At 39.7% G+C, this 22,858-nt stretch overlaps 1 protein-coding gene across 1 annotated transcript; it reads left to right on the forward strand.

The window, feature by feature from the left end:
• The first annotated feature begins 9,200 nt into the window (after positions 1 to 9,200).
• LOC143018987 (52 kDa repressor of the inhibitor of the protein kinase-like) lies at positions 9,201 to 10,211 on the forward strand. The gene has a single exon (XM_076174687.1). The coding sequence runs from the start codon at positions 9,201 to 9,203 to the stop codon at positions 10,209 to 10,211; it is 1,011 nt and encodes a 336-aa protein (XP_076030802.1).
• Positions 10,212 to 22,858: the final 12,647 nt, after the last annotated feature.

Raw genomic sequence — 22,858 nt, forward strand, 5'->3', positions numbered from 1 at the left:
GACGGCACGTCTTCTTTTTCGAAACGTTATCCACAAAATTTAGTCGGTTTTAATGCGTTATTCTCCTTTACATCTTTTAAAACCACGGGTACGCTTCAAAACAAGCGAGACATTTCAGTATGTTATAAGATCCAAGGAAAGGTGTACCACAGAATTGGTTATCTGAAACCAGAATAATTTGCCGGGGGAAAAAAAAATTCTGGAAATCAGATAATTCATTTTTGGATCTCTACTTCTACCACAACAAGGAACAGCAAACCAAGTTGCGTACTCAGAGTACGCGCGATTGTGTAGTTTCTCTCAGAGCTGAATAAAAGCTATAGGTCGAATAAGGAGACTGATAAGCGTCGAGCGAGAGAGTTAAAAGAAGTTTCACAAAACGAAACTATAATAACTCAGTTGTATAATTACTTGGTGGATAACAATATGTCTCTAGCAGGTATGCTCAGAGAAGTTGAGACTTCGAGAAAGCTCATTGACGAATACGTTAAAAGGAACGGTAAGATACCCAATATGTCTATAACGTTAAACTCGGCCGAGGGTATCAATACAAGAGAACATAAATGAGTATATCATCACCCGACTTCTTCATCACAAGTTGGGGGATCGTTGAATTTGGTCCAAACAGAGATCCCTTGCAAATAGTGATAACTTCTCCTGCTGAGAATACAACAATTCCTCTCATAATAGTTGACAACACCAACTTCTTTTACGACATATTTCAGTATCCTTTACTGATTCCTAATGGGGATATTGGGTACTCTTACAAAATGGTGAAAAAATGTAAACCTGGGAAGAAAAAGGGAACAAACAACCGTCTTACAACATCCATGTTTTATTCATCGCTATACGTGGAAAGAGAAGATATTTTCAACTACTTAACGAAAGGACGACGGTTATTTCAACAATTTACAGTAGATAACTACGTGAAAGTAGAATCGAGTAAACTATCATATTTGGAATTCAATCAGAAACAAATCCGTAAAGAAAGAGCGGACATATTGAGTGTTGCAGAGAAGAATGCAACCAGGCAGAGAGTTGTGTTGCCATCCACCTTCATTGGTAGGCCCAGATACATGAAGGAGCGGCAACAGGATGCTCTTGCTTAAGTAACCTATTTCGGTTCACCGGATTACTTTATAACCTTCACGATGAATCCAAATTGGATTGAACTGCGTGAAGCAATGGACAAAACAGGTTCGTTCGATGCACAGACGAATGATTTGGTGAGCAGAGTATTCAAATTGAAAGTTGATAGTCTCATGGAGGACTTGACACACAAACATATTTTTGGACGGGTCAGAGCACACCTATACTGTACAGTATAGAGTGGCAAAAACGTGGACTACCTCACGCACATATACTGTTGTGGATGGAACAACGCGTGTCCGCTGAAACTTTCGCTCAGTTGATTTCGGCAGAAATTCCGGACAAGGAAAAGGAGCCAAGACTTTACGATGTTGTTGCCAAGGAAAACACACAAGAGGGCAAAAGTGCGGAAAAGGATTCCCTAAAACTTGCAGAAAAGATTTGTTGTTTGGAAACAATGGGTACCCCGAATATAAGAGGAGATCTGGTGAAGGGGGCAATTGTTTTCAAGTCAAAATCAAGGGCGAGATGAAAACGATAGATAATTCATGGGTAGTGCCATACAACGCGTATTTGTGTTTAAAGTACAATGCTCACATCAACGTGGAATGCTCAAATTCAATTAAATGCATAGCTTACGTCACCAAGTACGTTAATAAAGGGTGTGATCGTATCCTTTTTACCAAGACAACTGGGAGTGGTGATGTGAATGAGGTCAAAAACTACCAGGAGGCAAGATTTGTAAATGCCAATGAAGCCACTTGGAAAATATTCAAGTTTGACATTCATAAAAGTACCCCTTCTGTAATAACACTCGATCTTCATTTGGAGGGGGGAAATGAAGTGTTTTACACTGATGAGTCCACAAAAGAAGAGATAAAAAAGAAAACCCAGAAAGACACTCAATTAACAGCATTCTTTAAATTGTGTTCGAATAATACGTTCGCTGCTACTTTGCATTACCATGAGTTCCCGAATCATTTCATCTATAATAAAAAGACCTCAAGTTGGGAAGAGAGGTGTGGTCGCACATTCTCCCTGGGACGCATACGCGCTGTTACTACCAAGAAAGTAGAATTGTTTTATTTGAGGCTTTTGCTTACACATAAGCCGGGGCCCACGTCGTTTGCGGACTTACGAACAGTCGATGGGAAAATGTATGATTCGTACAGAGAAGCCGTCAAAGCTTTGGGTCTTTTAAGTGACGACGAAGAAACGTGGAAAAACACTATATTGGAGATAATTAATCACACAAATAACAGGAATCAGCTTCGAGAAACATATGCAAACATGTTGGTGTTTTCAGATCTTGAAGATCAACCGGGAATATGGGAGGAGACAAAAGATTTGTTCGCGAGTGACTATCTGCACAAGAATAATTTTACCGATTACAACGATGAAATTTATTTGGACGCGTTAGGACTTATCACTGAATATGGGTTACCTCCTTCGAGGGGTGGAGAAAAGACAGCGAATGTGATTCGAAGAGAAAGGTCTTACAACAAGAACATTTTGGGGGAGGAAGTTGCACATAATTTTTTTTTTTTTTATGATAAACAGCGCCAAGTGTATGATGCAGTGTTATATCGAGTGAAGTTTGGAGACCAGTACAATAATAACGGAATATTTGTGAATGCTGCTGGGGGTACCGGTAAAACATTCGTCTTGAATCTTTTGCTCGACACGGTACGCTCCCAATGAAAAATAGGTTTGTCGGTAGCCTCTTCGGGTATTGCAGCAACGGTTCTTCATTGAGGTAGGACTGCTCATAACATGTTCAAAATTCCGTTGATGGAATTTAATGAAGTCAGATCCTGTGGAATCAAGAGAAACTCAGAGCTCGCAAAATTGTTGCAATTGACGTCGTTGATTGTTTGGGATAAGGTTGTAATGGCTAACAAAAACACGCTAACTGCACTTGACATCACGATGATATTATCGGTAACGATAATGTTATGGGTGGTAAGGTGTTTGTTTGTGCGGGAGATTTTAGGCAGATTCTCCCCGTTATTAGGGGTGGTGGAAAGAATGCCGAACTTGAGTACTGCATCAAATCAAGTTACATGTGGAACGATACGACAAAGTTAAAGTTAACGGAGAATGTACGTCTGAAGAAAGATGATAGAAAAAATATCAAGTTTGCTCAGTTTATTAAGGCTGGGGTCTCGCGAGGCAGGTCCGGTGGAATTTAGTGAAGACTTTGGCGTGAGAGTTAACTCTCGCAAAGAGTTGGTAGATCGAATATATGATGACATAGAAAACAATCACCTAAATGCTTCATATTTCGAGAAGCGAGCTATAGTGTCACCCACAAATGTGGATGTGGACAGCGTTAACCAGATGATTTATGACAAATCAAAGGAGAAAGAGGTAGTTTACAACAGTGTTGATACAGCAGTTGAAGAGGGAACGGATATTCAAACTTCAGTTTTCAATGCAATGACGAGTCCTTTTTTTCCGCTGCACCGTTTTCAGGTAAAAGTTGGGAGTGTGACATTTGTCCGCCGAAGTTATGTAACGGAACAAGGATCATAGTCACTAACTTAAAGAAAAATGTTTTGGTTGGTAAAATATTGGGTGGAAGCTACCGAGGAGAACAGGTGATGATACCTAGGATCACCTTAGAGGCGCAATATACACCTGTTAACTTCAAGCGCAAGCAATTCCCAGTCAAACTGAGCTATGCAATGACTATCAACAAATCGCAAGGGCAAACGCTCGAGCGCTGTGGGCTTCTTTTGGATACGGTACAATGTTTCACCCACGGGCAACTGTACGTGGCATGTTCAAGGGTAACAAATTGGGATTCATTAATCCTCTATACAGGTTGGCATAAGGTAAATGAAGTATGTGTACCAAAACCTGCAATCAATTGCGTTTATAAGGAGCTTTTTGATGAGACCTCATTCAATCCTGAAGTGGACGTGCCAGAGACACCGACAAAATATAGGTCCGACACAGAAGAAGAGGCTAGATCTTCGAATAAACGCGGACGTGATGAAGAGGATACAACCCCAAAACCATCTCCTAAGAAATGTAAATGTGTTGGTTCAGAAACGCGGACGTGATGAAGAGGATACAACCCCAAAACCATCTCCTAAGAAATGTAAATGTGTTGGTTCAGAAATAAAAGTTGCTTAAATATCAAGCGCTTTCGTATATTACATCTTCAGTGCAACAAGTTCGTATATTACATCTTCAGTATATTACTATCTTAAGCTTTAACGGGCGGAGCCCAGGGCGCGTTAGCGAGCAGCGCCGCAGGCCAAGCCTCCCGACGTAGCCGGGGGTTTGTAATAATACAATGTACTAGTCAGTGTGTATGGCAGAGGAATACATCATCATGTGATGATAGATCGAGGAAGAAAGCATTGGTCAATTTTGGTTGTGCACCATTTTGGATTACTACTTTTCATTTGTTCTCTTGATTGTGTTGCTTGTCTGGGAACTTTTTACCTTTATTATGGCTCCCAAGCACTAGGCAGACTCTTCTGATTGCAGTGCATCAAAGAAAAGGAAAGCAATCACAATGGAGGGTGCTTAGGCTGGTTCCGAACTACACCAAAAATCAGTTTAGGACGTTGCATAGGAAAGGTGCTCCGTCATAACTTGAGGACCTCCTGTATTGTATGTGCCTATGTAAGTATGATATATAGTGAATACATGTTTTTTTTTATCCTAAACACAAAACTGTTGATACATATACATACATATACCAAGGGCTTTTTTCACCTGATAAGGGAGGTAACCAAAGTCAAAAGGCATAATTCCACTCCCATCCATTTCATCCCCACCCACTCCACTCCCATTCACCACCCCTCCCTCCTCTCTCTTTTCTTGGCTCCTCCTGGATGACGGATCATCCCTGCATCTTCCCCATTGCCCTGGGTCAGAAGCAATGCAGCAAGACAGAACATCCACAGCAAGGCCACTTCATTTAATTGATGACCCCGCATCTTCATCCCCTCATGCAGAAAAAGAAAAGACGGAGAGAAATTCCTTTGGGCTTTGTCAAAATATCATTCACACATAACCATTCCCTAACCCCCCATCCCCCACCCCCTCCCTTCCATGCATCACAGCACCATCCATACACAATGATTCTCCACTCACCCCAATCTTCTATCTTCTCCCTTCCTCAATTGACATCACACTCTTTTTCAATGCCCCTTTTACTACATCCATTCATCTCATCCTTAGTCACCCCCTCTTGTTCACTTCATCCACCTCTATCTACACCTCTTTTACTATTCTTTCTTCACTCATTCTTTCTGTGTGTCCAAACCATCCCAATACTCTTTCATCAATCCTATCTCCCAACTCTGTTGAGGAAGAACGGGAGAGGACAGAAGACAGGGGTGAATGGAAAATTGTTGTATATGGATGTTGTTATCCATGAGGTGGAATGGGTGGGGGGGGGGGGGAGAGGGAGTATGTGTGAGAAAAATTTGACGCAGCCCGAAGGGATTTCTCTCCGTCTTCTCCTTTTCTGCATAAGGGGATGGAGAGGGGTGGTCGCTGATATAATGAAGCGGCCATGCTGTGGATGTGCTGTCTTGCAACGCTGCTTCTGACCCAGGGCAGAGGACAAGATGCAGGGATGACCTGTCATCCAGGAGGTGCCAAGATAAGAGGGAGGGAAGAGGGTTGAAGGTGGTGGAGTGTGATAGGGATGGAATGGGTGTTTTTTATTTTTTTTTTATTTTTTTTTTTTTACCTCCCTTGTAAAGGGGGAAAAATCCTGTGGTATATGTCTATGTACCACACAAAAAGCTACTAAAATTGAAATAATAGGTGGTGTATTAATTTTGACTAATAGATTTAAATGTAATTAAAATAACTGAAGGAGAAAGTAATGTAGAATCAATTACGATACAAGTTAAAAGCATCTACTTTTGAAGAGTAGAAAATTTGTAGTGGTGTATGTGCCCCCCAAAACACAGTCCTGGACAGAAAGTGATCATTCCAAAGTATTAGAAGATACAAAATACGAATTAACTAATATACTGAAGGACAGACGAAATTTAGTCATTATGGGTGACTTTAATTCAAATTAAATATGTTGAGAGGAAATGACAGTGAAGGGAGGGGAGGAACTCTGGGTCAACGTCCTGCTCGACATGACCATCGAATACACAACGACTCAGTGGATAAGGGAAAATACCAGATACAGAGGTAGTGAAGAACCATCAAGGCTGGATTTAATACTTACGACAGAGCCTGAAATTGTCGACAAAATTGATTACAAAACTCCGATAGGAAAGAGTGACTATATACTAATAGAATTTGAGTTGAAAGAGCAAATGGATCAAAGCAGATATATATATATATATATATATATATATATATGTATATATATATATATATATATATACATATGTATACATATACGCATATACGAGTATATACATATACATATATATATATATATATATATATATATATATATATATATATATATATATATATATATTGAAGTATGGAAGACAAATGAGTGGAAGGGTGGTGAGTTAAACACAGAGAACAGTTGGAGTTTTATTCACTGACGTTTCGTCCTTACCAGGACATTCTCAAAGTACATACAGTTTCAGAAAATTAACAGCTTATATAACCCATCCTTGCCGAGTTCCCTCCCTCTATCATCCGTCCTCTACCCTTTCTCTTTCATGTGACTCCGACCATGTCACTTCTCCCTTTTCTTCTCAATTGTCCTTTTTACCTCCTTGATAATCAGAGTACTTACCGCTCCTGCTAATTTGATAAACCCTTCCCTATGGTTGATGCAGGGGTGGGAAGTAATGTAGGCTGCCTCCACTATTTTTCTTTTCTTTTTCTCTAGACCTTTGTGGAGCACCTCTATCTTGTTCCAATCTGGAAGATGACCACATTGGTCTAAATGAACTACTAGCGAGTTGGAGGTTCTGTGAGCTCTGACGTCATTTTTTTGCTCATATGTCCGTAGCTCCACTGATCTTCCCGTCTCTCCATAATATCCTAACGGACAACCACCACATGGTATATTGTTTTTTTATTTGTCTGATTTCGTCTCATTGAGTTTTGTGGTTTTTCTGGTCTCTCGTGGCTGTTCGATTTTTGATTTGGATAATTCGACTTTGGATATTTAAGGATTTGAATTCATTGATTTGTTAGCATGGAGCAAGAAGAAAATGTAGCTATGGCCGTACAAATCAGGGCTCCACCATTTATGTTTGAAAGCGTCGAAGCATGGTGTTCAATATTAGAAGCTCAATTCCATTTGAATCGAGTGCGGAATCAGAATACTATGTTTTATCATGCGCTGTCAGTTCTGCCTACGGAAGTAGTGGCTAAGCTCCCGAGGGAAGTTATGGATACTAAGGAATTTAAAGCACTACGGCAAGCTCTTATCAGTATAGCTTTTGTAATTGATTATTAAGTACTTGAGTGTTGAGTCGTCCACGTCAAGTGGAGGGAGTTGTTGGCGCTGCCGGTGACACGTTGTTGGTTGGTTGGTTGAGAGGTTGAGTTGGGAAAGTTGAGTTTTCTGTTTTGGGTAATTCGTTGTTTATTTGAATATACTTACCTTTTTTCGTTTGAAATTACTGTTTTGATTACAGCTTTGTTGAGTTAATTCCTTCTCATTCTCACAAGGAGTGTAACATGAAGCGAGCCAGGAGTGAGAGGAAGATCACCTCGTTCTTCAAGGCAAAAGTGATCCAGAAGAGTGATGATGGTGAACATGACAGCAATGAACCCGAGAAACATCCAGGCACTTCAACATCAACAGCTGTCGGACCTTACATCGAAGCTGACGTTGCCGTTAAGGAGCATGAGGACGAGGAGCTCTCTTCTACTCCTGGCACACTGACACTGCCTGCAGCTCCAGTTGACGTTGCGAGTTTCATTGGAAACAATGTGGCTACAGACGCCGAGATAATGGCCATAATCTATCAGAAGGCCCCGTCTGCTGAATCGCTACCCCTCTGCGACGAAGGTGGTCATAGAAGGCGATTCCAGCCAATCTGGTGCTCCACATACCCCTGGCTCAAATACTCACAACTGAACAAGGGCGGATACTGCATAGCCTGTGTTGTGTTCGGCGGGGACACGGGCGGACTTGGAGACCAGAGGCTGGGCATCTTGGTGTTAAAACCAATGTGCAAATACAAAAAGGCCACCGAAGTGCTCAGCAACCACAACGCGCGCGGATATCATGCGGCGGCTATGTCGAAAATGGAGGGGTTTGTCTACACTGTACGAAACCCGACGAGGGCTGTGGACACTATGCTACACTCGAAGAGGAAGGAGCAGGTCGAAACCAACCGGCGCCTGCTGGTTCCAGTCATTGAGACCATCCTCTTCTGCGGACGAAATATGCTGCCCCTCCGTGGACATCGGGATGACGGTCCATTGGACCTCTCTGTTCCGAGCAAGACCGGAGAGGGAATCTTTAGAGCGCTGCTACGTTATCGAGCCCAGGGAGGAGATTCCGACCTCACCCACCTCCTCATCAGCTCTGTCAGCCGGACCGGGATTTCTACCCTCATCAGCAAGACCATTCAGAACGACTTGATCGATATCACAGGTGGGTCACACATGGAAGTCACACCATAAAATAGCTCTCTTATTCTTTGAGTAAAATACATGCTGAGGGCAGATGTTATTGAGACCTATTTTGCTTCGCAGGTAGATTGGTGCAGGAGGAGATCTTGGCAGGAGTGTCGGGGGTATATGCAGTGCTAATGGACGAGACCACTGACGTCTCAGGGAAGGAACAAGCAACCATCATCATTCGACACGTCAAAGAAGATGTCAAAGAGGATTTCCTCGCTTTCGTTCATGCCCATGATCTCACTGGTGAAGGCCTGGCCCAACTGCTCATCCACGCCGTCGAGGGCCTCGGTTTGGAGATGTCAAAATGCCGAGGGCTAGGCTTCGACGGGGCGAGTGCCATGATGGGGAAGTTCAGAGGTTGTGCCGCCATCATCATGCAGCAATAACCCCTGGCGAAACCGATCCACTGTTTCAGTCGCCGACTGAACCTGGTGCTGACTAAGGCCTGTGATGTCAAAGAAGTCAAACTCGCCCTCCAGACGCTGAACGAGGTGTACAACTTTATCCATTCCAGCAACATGCGTACGCTTCGGTTTACCAAACTCGTGAAGCTATCCTCAGCCAAGCGGGAAAAGCTGGTGCCCCTGTGCCCCACCAGATGGGTCGAGCGGCACGATGCTGTCCTCGTGTTCATCGAGTTTCTGCCTCTCATCGCTATTTTTCTGGAGGATGAGATGAAGTTGGATGCCAACGCCGGACTCCTACTCGCTGCGATTCGGGACCCCCGCTTTCTCGTTGGGTTGGTTGTGGCCGAGACCGTTTTGGCACACACGCTTCAGCCAAGCAGAATCATACAGAAAAAGGAAGGTGACCTGGTATGTGCGTACGCACTGATTCGTGAAATTGGTACTCTATTCGCCAAATTTAGAGCGGATGCCGAGGTGTACTTCCACGCTGTGTTCGTGAAAGCCGAAGATCTTCTAGTTGAAGTGGGCTCAGCTCACGATGGCATCCCTATTCCCAGAGTCTGTGCACGACAGACACAACGCGCGAATGTCCCAGCGGCATCTGCTGAGGAGTACTATCGGCGCTCGGTGTATATTCCGTTCGTTGACCATGTGGTCGCTGAGTTGAAGAGCAGATTTGATGATGACACTGTGCCCGTTGCTCTCCAATTGAAAGAGCTGCTCAGGGGCTCAAAAGCAAACGTGGATGCTGTTCTTAAAGCCACTAAACTCTACGAAAGTGACGTTGAGTCACTTTTGCTCGTGCAGACGGAAACACATCGGTGGACATGTTCCGCTCCGGCCTTCGAATCTGTCAAGAAAGCAAAGGAATACGCCGAGGCCCGTATGTTTCCGAACATCGCGAAGCTCCTTACCATCCTACTGACCCTGCCAGTCTCAAATGCAGAAGCCGAACGATCGTTCTCAGCCCTTAAACGCCTGAAGACATACTTGAGGAGCACCATAGGTCCGGATCGCCTCAACGGCCTCGCACTACTCGCCGTCCATAACGATGTAGATGTTCCTGTTGATCGTGTGAACAACAAGTTTGCGGAAAGGAACCGCCGTCTTCTCCTTGCTTAGGCTGCAGTGTGATTAATCCTTTCAGTGTAATAACCTTTGCATGTTACTTTTAAGGCTACTATTATAGGTAATATTATAAAGTATAATGCTTACTGTCTTATATATATATATTCTACATTTAAATTGAGGTCTAATGTCTCTAGGTCTCTAGCTATTAATTTCTTACTTTCAATAAAGTTTTGATAAGATACAAAATTCCTCTCTCATTTGAATCCGAAGAGAAACACTGGCACCTAGAGCAGATGGTTATGCCTATTCATTTAGGTCAGTCCGCCAGTTATTAACAAATAAGAATCCCGTGAGTGGAGAAACGGTAATGCTAATGCTCGTTAAACAACCGAAAATTCTGCCGTCGGCCCCCCCCCCCCAAACTTTGTTCCTAGATCCGCGCCTGCCTATGGAAATGGCTAATGGCTACCAAGGGTATAACGAAGAAGACGTTCCAAGAATATAAGGTGTTGGAAGCTAGACTAAGAGGCGAGCACAGTAAAACGTTCCCTGGGATGTACTCTGATACCAAAACCTTTTAGGTGAAAGCGTCTATACACAATTTCCAAAGGAAGGTGATCGCCTTCAAATAAACTCTAGAGAACTATAAACAACTCAAATACAGTGACGATATGTTTGACAAATTAGAATGTTCGGACGATATGATATCCTATGAGGATTGAGAGGCGTTCACGCGGCATTACTTCTCAGGATATAAGAAGTTCGTTAAAAACGTGCAAAGTCTGATCACAGGAACTTATAGATGCATTTCTCTTTCAAAATGATTCTGAAATTACCTCAGTGGTGACGGTGTTTGGGTGACACTTTCGTAAGGCTGACTATATAATATCGACTACCAAGAGACGAAACGGCGAAGAAGCGTAGGCTACATGATATCGAAATGTATAATTTGTAACGACAGGCCATGGGTCCCCTTAAATTCATGGGATAGCTCCTTTGAGGGCCCCCGTGGTTCCCTTGGGGCCCCCATGGCTCCTCTGGGGGCCCCGACGCATATACATCAATGTGTATATAAACATGTGTATGTGTATATGTGTATGTGCGCATAGAAGAAGAATGTGAAGCAGAAGAAGAACGCGAAGTAGAAGAGGAAGAAATAGAAGTAGACATCTTAACCAAGCTGAAGGAAGAGAATAGGAAATTGCGCAACAATTTGAAGGAAGAGAATAGATAATTGCGCGAGAAGTTGGAAAGTATACTGACAGAGATCAAACGTATGAGTGATGTAGACACGGATGGCGGGCAGAAGACACCAAAACGTAAATGAATAAGCGTAGATAAATACGCTGACGGGACAGACGACGAATGCAACCCTCCTTTAGCTAAGAAAAGTAATATTACATGTGACTAAATAGAAACCATATTTTGCATAAACTTCTTTTATTTACACATGTGGGTTAACAAAGGGGCGGAGCCCTAAGCGAGCAAGCTCTGCAGGCCAAGCAACCTGGCGTAGCCAGGTACGGCGAAGCCGCTGCTTGTATACTAAAAGGAATTTATAATAAGGGAGTGAATAAATACGTAAAAAAAAAAAAAAAAAAAGCTAGTGCAACCAAAAAAATATATATATATATATAGTGAGGCTAAGGATAAAAGAGACAAAGCTTGGAAGAAATTAAAAAAAAATACAAGAAAACAAGTAAATGGCTAATGTACATCAAACTAAGAAATGATTATGTAAAGATACGCAAAAAAGAAAAGAGAATATACGAAAAAAAAATGCAAGGAAGAACCCAAACTATTTTACAGTAAGTAAATGGCAGACTGAAGATTACACAAGAAATAGAAAAGCTGCACCAAGGTAAATATGAATATACAGAAGAACTGGAAATGGCTAAAACTATGAACAACCACTTCAAATCAGTATTCACAATAGAAACTCACCTAACTGTGAGGAAATAGAGAGATATCCCCCTCAATGAAAGAAATAATTGTAACACAGAAGAAAATCAGCAACCAAATCAAAACCCTTGACGTCAGAAAATCACATTGTCCAGACGGAATTGCAAATTGGATACTGAAAGAATGCATGGAGGAATTAACAGATATAATATACAATATTATTAAATTCTCACTTCAAGAAGGAAAGGTGCCACAGGACTGCAGGAATGCAAAGATTATACCGATTTATAAGGGAGGAAACAAGGAACATCCATGAAATTAAAGACCGGTCTCCCTGACAAGCACAGTAGCAAAAATTTGTGAGAAGGTCATCAAAAATAGATGGGTTAAACATTTGGAAGAAAAAACTATACTGAATCCAAATCAATTTGGATTCAGACAAGGAAGATCATGTACAACAAACTTGATCTGCTTCTACTTGAGATTAATAGATATAATACGAGAGAGATGGTTGGGCAGACTGTGCATTTCTGGACCTACAAAAGGCATTTAATAAGATACCACACAGGAAACTAATAAGGAACATGGAGTCAATAGGTGGCATCAGAGGAAAATTATTGGAATGGATGAAAGACTTCCTGACTGGGAGGAAAATGAGAGTAATAATTAAAGATAAATTCTCAAATTGGGAAGAAATGATAAGTGGTGTCCTGCAGTGATCAGTACTGGCCTTAATCATGTTTGCCATATACATAAATGACATGGATGTAGGAATAGAGTGTTATATGAATTTATTTGCAGACGACACAAAAATACTAAAGAAAGTAAGAACAAAGGAGGATTGCAACTCATTACAACAAGACTTGGACAAGATCTGGAAATGGACTCAGAAGTGGGAAGGGAAATTCAATATCAAGAAATATAGTATAATGGAATTTGGAAAAAGTAAGAACAGAAGAGGTAAAAAAAGTAAACTCGGAAAAAGACCTTGGAGTGATGATCAGCAAAGACATGACACTGGACAAACATATTAATAAAATAGTCGGAGAAACCTACAATTTATTGAGGTCAATAAAAGTGGCATTTGTCTATTTGGATGAGGAAATGATAATTTTTTTTTAACTACACTAAAAAGACCAAAACTCAAGTACACAGCAAACCATGCAGTACCAAAAAGAATATAAAAAAATTAGAAAGAATACAAAGAGCAACAACAAAACTGGCACCAACTCTTTCCAAAACGACATATGAACAAAGACTGTCCATATTAGAATTACCAACTCTGAAACAAAGAAGGGAAAGAGGAGACCTACTATCTATAGAATTATAAAGGGAATGGAAATCTTAGATAAGAATGATTTATTAAAATGGGACAATGGAAAAATAAGAGGACATGAAAAGAAACTCAATAAGGATAATTACAGAAGAGACCTGAAAAAAGAAAAAAAAAATAGCTTCCCACACAGTGATAGATACCTCGAACAAATTTGACAAAGAAACAGTGTGTGCAAACACTATTCAAGATTTTAAGAAAACACTTGATGCTGAAAGATACAAAGATGGGTCACCACGAGCATAGCTCCCTTCCCATATAATACAACTAGGTAAATACTGTACATGGAAAATTATTGAAATGGATGGAAGATTTCTTGAATGGGAGAAAAATGAGGGTGGTACTTAGAGACAAATACCCAACCTGGGAAGAAATGATAAGTGGAGTCCCACAAGGTTCTGTATTGGCTCCAATAATGTTTGCCATATATATAAATGACATGGATGAAGGTGTGGAATGTTATATGAGCTTCTTTGCAAATGATGCAAAACTACTAAAGAAAGTAAATACAGAGGAAGACTGTGAATCACTACAGAAAGAGCTGGAAAAAGTCTGGGAATGGAGTCAAAAGTGTGAACTTCAACATCAAGAAATGTAGTATCATGGAGTATGGAAAAAGTAAAAATAGAATATCAGAGCTATACAAAATTGGTTCAAAGGAAGTAAAAAAAGTTAGCTAGGAAAGGGACCTAGGAGTAATTATTAGCAAAGACATGTCACCAGACAAGCATATCAACAAAATAGTCAGAGAAACTTTCAATTTACTAAGATCAATGAAAGTGGCCTTTGACTACTTGGATGAAGAAATGGTAAAGAAAATATTAGTCACACTGATAAGACCAAGATGCTGTGACACTATGGACACCCAGTACTAAAAAGAATATAAGAAATTAGAAAGAATCCAAAGAGCAATGACAACGATGGCACCAAGACTCTCTAAATTGAAAAAAAAAGATTGTCCAAACTTGAACTACCAACCCTGGAACAAAGAAGAGAAAGAGATGTACTGACCATTTACAGAATAATGAAAGAGATGAAAGTCCTCGACAAAGGTGATTTATTAAAGCGGGATAATAGAAAAACAAGAGGACATGAAAAGAAGCTTAAATAGGATAGTTATACAAGAGATCTGAAAAAGAATAGTTTCCCACACAGAGTGGTAGATATCTGGAACAAATTGGATGAGGCAACAGTGTTTGTAAAAACTATACCAGAATTTAAGAACAAACTAGATGCTGAAAGATACAAAGACAGGTCATTATGAGCATAGCTGTCTTCCTGTATAATACAACTAGGTAAATATGATCTCCTCTTAGCATCCATTACCAAATGTCTACTTCTCATTGCACTTTTTAAACTCTCAAGGTATTTACTTGTTTCCCTCAATCTACATTCTAACTCCACCTCAAGTCAACTTGATACATATAACCTGAGTAAATTGTCATAATAATACTTTAATATTGTTTTTCTTACCTTTAAAACTGGTAGAATTTGCAGCTCTTTCTTTTTGTATCTGAATGCTCATAAATGGGGTGGTGTCTGTACCTACCCTTGTGGGACTCTGTTAGTCACCGCTCTCCATTCCAACATCTTATTTTTTACTGATGTCTTTAAAAAGTCTTATGTGGCTTAGGCTTTCTGGGACCTGGATCTCCTAAATAAATAACTATAGACGTTTACATGAAATCAGTTAATGAAATCTATTTCTATATATTTTGAAAGCACATATTGTTTAGCAACAACCTTTGGATAGAAACAGCATTCATTGATAGATAATGTGTATTAACAGATTTTATTCATCATTAAATGCTCACATGGATGTCACTGGTGTGCTGGTAAGTTATGTTGTTTTAAAGTATAATTAGTAATATATACAAACATATATATACCAAAGGCTTTTTCTTCCTTACAAGGGAGGTAGCCAAAAAATAAAGGCATAAAAACCACTCCCACTCATTCCATCCCCAAAATATTCCACTCCCCTCCACCCTCTTATCTTGGTACCTCCAGGATGACAGGTCATCCCTGCATCTTGCCCACTGCCCTGGGTCAGAAGCAGTATTGCAAGACAGCATATCCACAGTAAGGTTGCTTAATTAAATCAGCAACCCCCCCTTTCCATTTCCTCATGCAGAAAAGACAGGGAGAAATCCCTTTGAGCTGTTTCAATTTATTTCTCACACATACTCCCTCACCCCCATCAACTACCCCTCATGCATCACAGCACCATCCACACACAACATTCTTCATTCACCCCTATCTTCTGTCCTCTCCCATCCTTCCTCAACAGACATTCCCCTCTTTCCCAATGCCTTTTTTACCCCATCCATCCATCTCATCCTAAGTTGTCCCCCTCATGTTTACTCCTTCCACCTCTGCCTTCCACATATCTTTTACTAGTCTTTCTTCACTCTTTTCCATGTGTCATCAAACCTATCTACCAACTCCCTTTCCACCCCTGTTCTTCTCCTTACCTCCTCCTTTCTCACTCTGTCCAGCCTAGTAACCCCTATCATACCTCTCAGGCACCTCATCTCAAACACTCAAAGAAGGAAAAGTACCACAAGATTGGAAATATGCAAATATTGTACCAATATATAAGGGAGGAGATAAAGAAAATCCAACAAACTATAGACTGGTATCCCTTACAAGCACAATTGCAAAAATATGTGAAAGATTATAAAAAATAAATAGACTAAACACTTGGAAGACAACAACATACTAAACCCCAACCAATTTGAAACTAGAAGTGGAAGATCATGTACTACAAACTTAATATGCTTTTACTCAAGATTGGTAGAAATAATACAAGAAACAGATGGATGGGCAGACTGTGCCTTCCTGGACTTACAAAAGGCTTTTGACAAAATACCACACAAAAAGCTACTAAGAAAAATTGAAATAGGTGGAATACAGGGAAAATTATTGGAATGGATGAAAGACTTCTTGAACAGAAGAAAAATGAGAGTGGTACTCAGAGAAAAGGACTCAAATTGGGTAAACATGATAAGTGGAGTCCCCCAAGGCTCTGCATCAGCTCCGATGTTTGCTGTTTATATAAACGACATGGATGAAGGAATCAAGTGTTATATAAACTTCTTTGCAGATGATGCTAAACTATTGAAGAGAGTAAGTAAAGGAGATTGCAAATCTTTTCAAGAAGACCTGGACAAAGTCTGGAAATGGAGTATAAAGAACGAAGTGCATTTCAACATCAAGAAATGTAGTATAATGGAATTTGAAAAAGGAAAAATAGAATATCCAGTCAATACAAAATTGGTACAAAGGAAGTTACAAAAGTAAACTCAGAAAGAGACCTTGGAGTAACTATCTCAAACAACATATCACTAGACAAACATGTTAGAAAATAGTTTGAGAGACTGACAATTTAATATGATCGGTGAAAATGGCCTTTGACTACATGGATGAGGAAATGGTAAAGAAAATACTAGTTACCAGTACACTGATAAGACCAAAATTAGAATATGCAGTGTCACTATGGACACCTAGTACAAAAAAAAATAACAATAATAATAAATGAATAAATAAATAAATAAATAAAATAATCAAAGGGCATTGACAAAGATGGGACCAACATTTAGCAAGTTGACATACAAACAAAGATTGGACAAAGTAAACTTACTCTGGAACAAAAAGAGGCAATTTGATAACCATCTACAGAATTATGAAAGGGATGGAAATCCTTGATAGGGATGACCTACTTAAATGGGAGAGGAAATACAAGAGGACATGAGAAGAAACTTAAGGACAGTTACAGAAGAGATTTGAAAAAGAACAGCTTTTACACAGAGTAATAGATACATGGAACAAATCAAAAGAGAAAACAGTGAGTGCTAAAACTATACATGATTTTAAGAAAGAACTAGATGCAGAAAGATACAACTGTGGGTCACTATGTGCATAGCTCCTCCCACAAAATACAACTAGGTAAATACTAAGTAAATACATTCAAACTCCTCCTTTCTTATGTTCCATGTTTCTGCCCCATACAGTGCTGTCAGTACAATCACTCCTTCATACAATCTCCTCTTAGCATCCATTCCCAAATGTTTATTTCTCATAACACTTTTTAATCCCCCAAAGCATTTACTCACTTCTCTCAATCTACATTTCACCTCCACCTCCACTCCTCCCTTTCCCACCACATTTAAACCCAAGTATCAAAAACTATCCACTTCCTCTGGTCTCTTTCCCTTAATACTCACTTCTAGTCTGTTGCCACTTTTTCCCCTTGTATATCTCATCACCTTACTTTTACCCATATTTATCAACTTCCTTCTTTTGCACACCCTCCCAATTCTGTCACTAACTTCCTCAATCCCTCCTCTGATCCTGCTACAAGCGCAGTATGGTCAGCAAACAAAAACTGGGTTATCTCCATTTTCTTTAACCATCTCCAATTCCTGACCCACTACCCTTGCATTTACCTTTTGCACCACCCCATCCATGCATAAATTGAGCATCCCTGATGAAGTCCCACCTTTACCTCAAACCACTCACTCTCTCCATTTCTTATCCTAACACAAGCTCTACTACTCTCATAAATACTCTTGACTGCTCTTAACAGCTTTCCTCCTATCCCATATATCTGCAGTACATTCCACAGTGCCTTCCTGTCTACCCTGTCATAAACCTTTTCCAGATCCATAAAAGCCCAAAAAAACATCCTTACCTTTTCCTAAAGCTTTCTAACATATCTGTCTTACCAAAAAATCTGATCTACACAACCTCTACCTGTCCTAAACCACACTGTTCCTCACCAATTACTCCCTCTGTTCCTCTCCAAATCCTCTTAATCAAGACCCTCCCACAAGACTTCCCAACTACACTTAATAAACTGATCCCTCTGAAACTACTACACTCACACTTGTCCCCTTTTTCCTTGTAAAGTGGAGCTACGCAGGCACTCCTCCAGTCCTCTGGCACTCTATCCTTATTTAAACAAGCATTAAATAACCTCACCACCCAGTCCACCATTACTGTACCTTCTTTTTTCAGACATTCTGCATGACATCCATCCAACCCAGGTGCCTTACCTGCTCTCATCATCTTAACAACTGCCTTCACATCATCTTTCCTTATTTCTCCTCTATTTTCCTCACTCATTACAGTGATTTTCTTAGCAATTCCCACTGCAACTACCTTTCCCTCCCTATCCTTCACATTTAGCAACTCCCTAAAATACTCTGGCGATCTTCCTCTTACTGCCTTCTCCTCCATTATCATCTCTCCATCTGTACCTTTTACCTTTTCTTCTCTACTTAATTTGGCCCCTCTTCTCTCTTATTTTCTTTCCATTTTTTTTTTTTTTTTTTTTTTACATTTTTAAAATTTTGTCATAGTATCACTTCATTTCACATCTGCTCTCCTCTTTGCCTTCTTTATTTTATGATTTACTTCTCCTCTCTTTTCTATGTACCTCTCATATGATTCTCTCATCCTATTTTGTAACCAATTTGTGAAAGCTCACTTCTTCTCTTCTACAACCTTCTTTGCTTCCTCATCCCACCACTCACTACCCTTCCTTCTATTTCCTCCCATCCTCCTTGTTCCACACACCATCTTTGCACACCTTGTGACCCTCCTTGAACCATTCTCATTCTTCCTCCACTCCTAGTTCTACTCTATCCTTCACTCCCTCCCACTCCTCTCTCAGCTTCTTCTTGTACTCCTTCTCCTTTTCTTTCTCATTTAAGCAGTTCACTTTAAGTAGCTCCCTACCTTCTGTCCTTTTCCTCTTTCTCCACTCTCAACTTACCTTCCACCAAAAATTATCTGATATTCCCCCACTCTCTCCCCTTAGAACATGTACATCCTTAACTCTTCCTACTATAATTCTGGTTACCACCATATACTACATTAACACTGTCTATCACCCTTCCACCCACCACCCTCTCCCATGTGTACTTATGCTTGACTTTCTTCTAAAACAATGTATTTGCTATTATCAACTCTCTAGACACATCACCATCAACCACTCTGTCTATTGGTCCATTTCCTACCCTAGCATAAATGTCTCCCAATACTACTACATTGACATTTCTCCTTAAACCCTCTATGCACTCATTTAAATCCAACCAAAAAGCCTCCCTTTCCTCTACACTCTTCTCACTACCTGGTCTACATGCACTTACAAAAATCCACATCTCCCTTCCCAGTTTCACTTTCATCCACATTAACCAGTCTGGGGTATTGGCTGCATGTTATTGTGGCTAAGTAGCATGCAGCAATACTTTAGGGTCTATATGGGGTGCCCCTAGAGACCAGAGCCACACATCATTTTGTGTGTGATAGAGGAAATCTCTGTTCATAGAGAAATTATGACACTTTATTATACTGTAGCTGTCCCTCCGTTATGCTGTCCCCCCACCCCTTGTTACTGTCCTGTAACATTTCTCTGAATATTTCACGCTAAATTTACCTCAATGTAGTCACATTGGTATAGAAGAATTTAGCAAAATAAGAATGTTACCTGTAAAATATCTGTCCAGTAGCTGAAACTAAATCATGTTTACAATGTCGCTTATAATTATGCTCCTTCATATGTGAGCTGTAATTTTACATTATCTGCTGAGAACTGAACCTGGAATGAAGGAATGTGTAATATCTTAAACAATTATTTTAGCTCGGTATTCGTAAACGAAACACCTCAAGGTGAATTCCAAACTGAAACCTGTGAAAAGTCTAGGGTAAACTTACTCGGTACGGTAAATATAACAAAAGAAAAAAAAGGTGTATAGACAAACTCAAAGTTAATAAAACACCAGGGCCTGACGGTTGGCATCCAAGAATCTTAAAGGAAATGAAAAATGAGATTGTTGTTCCATTAGAAATTATTTTCAAGAAATCCATCATATCCGGAGATGTCCCAAGAGAATGGAAGCTAGCTAACGTTACTCCCATATTCAAAAAAGGTGACAAAAGAAACCAAATAACTATAGGCCTATAAGTTTGACTTCAATCATAGGAAAAATAATGGAAACTATCATCAGAGATGCTATCGAACATCATTTAGAAAGTAACCGTTTGATAAATGATAGCCAGCATGGTTTCAGACGGAAACATTCTTGCGTGACTAACTTACTCGAATTCTACAACACAGTTATCTCAAATTATGACAAAAGAAACAATATAGATTTAGTATATCTAGACTTTGCAAAAGCTTTTGATACCGTCCCACACGAAAGACTACTTACTAAATTAGCTTTGCATGGAATAAGTGGTAGCCTATTAAGTTGGACTAGTAATTGGTTGAATGATCGAAAACAGAGAGTTGTTTTAAATGGAAAAACTTCTGGATGGAAAAGTGTTGCAAGTGGAGTTCCTCAGGGTTCCATTCTTGGGCCACTTCTATTCATAGTATATATAAATGATATAGACCACGGACTAAAATCTACTGTTTCCAAATTTGCTGATGATACAAAACTGTGCGGAGTGGCAAATGATCACTCAAACCAATTAGATATTCAAGAAGATTTAGATAAATTACAGCAATGGTCTGAAAAGTGGCTAATGAAATTTAACACAAGTAAATGCAAGGTAATGCACATAGGTAAAAATAACAGTAAGTACGATTACAAGTTATTTGGAAATTCGTTAACAAAAGTGGATAGTGAAAAAGATCTCGGCGTAATTATCAGTAACGACCTCAAATCATCCAAGCAGTGTATTTCAGCTTCTGAGAAAGCAAATAAGATTCTAGGACTGATTGCGCGATCTTTTAATTTCAAAAGTCCATCACTCATTAACAAGCTATATAAATCGTTAGTTCATCCACATTTGGAATATGCTGTTTCCGTATGGTCACCGAATCTCATTAAAGACATTGACAGATTGGAAAGAGTACAACGGCGAGCCACAAAACTGATTCCAAATATCAAAAATAAATCATACGAAAATCGACTAAAACATATGAATCTGTTTTCCCTAAAAAAGCGTAGACTCAGAGGTGACTTGATACAGGTCTTTAAAATTCTAAAGGGAATTGACAACATCAAAAGTGACCAAATTTTTACATTGAATGAGAATCAGACAAAACAATGGTCTTAAACTCTCCGGAAATAGATTCAATTTGGAAGTAGGTAGAAACAACTTTGCCAACCGTGTAGTTAATGAATGGAATAAACTTCCTGCACAGGTAGTGCAATGTAGTTCAGTTCAAAGCTTTAAGAATCATTTAGATAAATACCTAAGTAAGATGCTGTAATGATTATAATTTATCTTATATTATTTGTTTTTGTTTTGTTATCATTTATCTGTCTGATTTTGATTTATTATTAGTTATATGTCAATTTATTATTTACTATTTACCTGTTTGTTTATTATTTAACTATACCTATGCATTTATTTATGTATTTTATTTGTTATTTACATTATCATAGTTTTTATTTATTATTTTATTATTAATATGATTTTTTTTTTTTCGCATCCGACCTAGATATGGATCAAAAGGTCTCCTGTCGGCATGCTCCGCCTTTGTAATCCTTTGTAATCCTTTGTCAAGGGTCTTTTATTGTAACTCACCAAAAACAGCTTTTGCTTCACAGGTGTTCAACTATGGAACTCACTACCTATGTCCATTAAGCAGTCAAATAGCAAGGTTACTTTCAAGAAAAAAGTCAAGGATTACTATATGTCTAAGCTATGGACTGAGAACAGCCTTGATTTCATGTACTACCGGTACTAGCTTAGTGAGGGGTACCAGACTCCATGAGTAATACCATCCAAATCTGTGTTCACTCATAACTGTTCTGACCTCTCCTTTTGTCCTTCAGAGGTTTAGCTTAGTATAACAATGTTTGATGTTCAAAACAGGTTGCCACCTTTGTTTTGCTCATCATAGTATGGTATGTGTCTCAGGTATGGTCTGAGAACAGATATGATCTGATCATAATACAAGCCTAGTGAATCAGGGCACCAGGCAACAAGGTAATTGGGCCTTTCCCTTGATCTCCTTGTTGTTTTACTCATATGAGTACTGGTCCCCTGTACCCTATTTCTGGTGCTTCAGGTTATAATGTACTACTTCCTCGTGCTCAAACTAATGCCCACTGCATCCTGAGGTACAGTATAGGTAAATTTTGGAATTAATTAATAGGTGACCCAAGCTGCTATGTAGCATTCACCATAACAACATGTTGATATTGCTGATGGCCTGCTACCTTCTATCCTGTGGTACTTGATATTTACTCTTACCCTGGGATGGACTCACCTTTTATTGTCCTACACTTGCTGCTACAGCTGTAGAATAATGTAGTATATCATTAATGCTACAACACTGATCTGGTACTCACTGATACTGTTTTGGTACCTTTTAGCAATATTTTGTTGTTCCTGATGCATAATGCAATGTTCCTTATTGTGATGGTGCTCAAGTTTTGATCTCGATATCCTATGTATTACGAACATTTTAGTAGTATTAGCAATTCTATGATAATGTTTG

This window comes from Oratosquilla oratoria, chromosome 3 (assembly GCF_046742065.1).
Source record: "Oratosquilla oratoria isolate Oo_2021 chromosome 3, ASM4674206v1, whole genome shotgun sequence".
In the NCBI taxonomy this organism is placed as follows: domain Eukaryota; kingdom Metazoa; phylum Arthropoda; class Malacostraca; order Stomatopoda; family Squillidae; genus Oratosquilla; species Oratosquilla oratoria.

Coding starts and splice junctions, on each gene's coding strand:
- LOC143018987 (XM_076174687.1), top strand. CDS start 9,201: ATGCGTACGCTTCGGTTTACCAAACTCGTGAAGCTATCCTCAGCCAAG.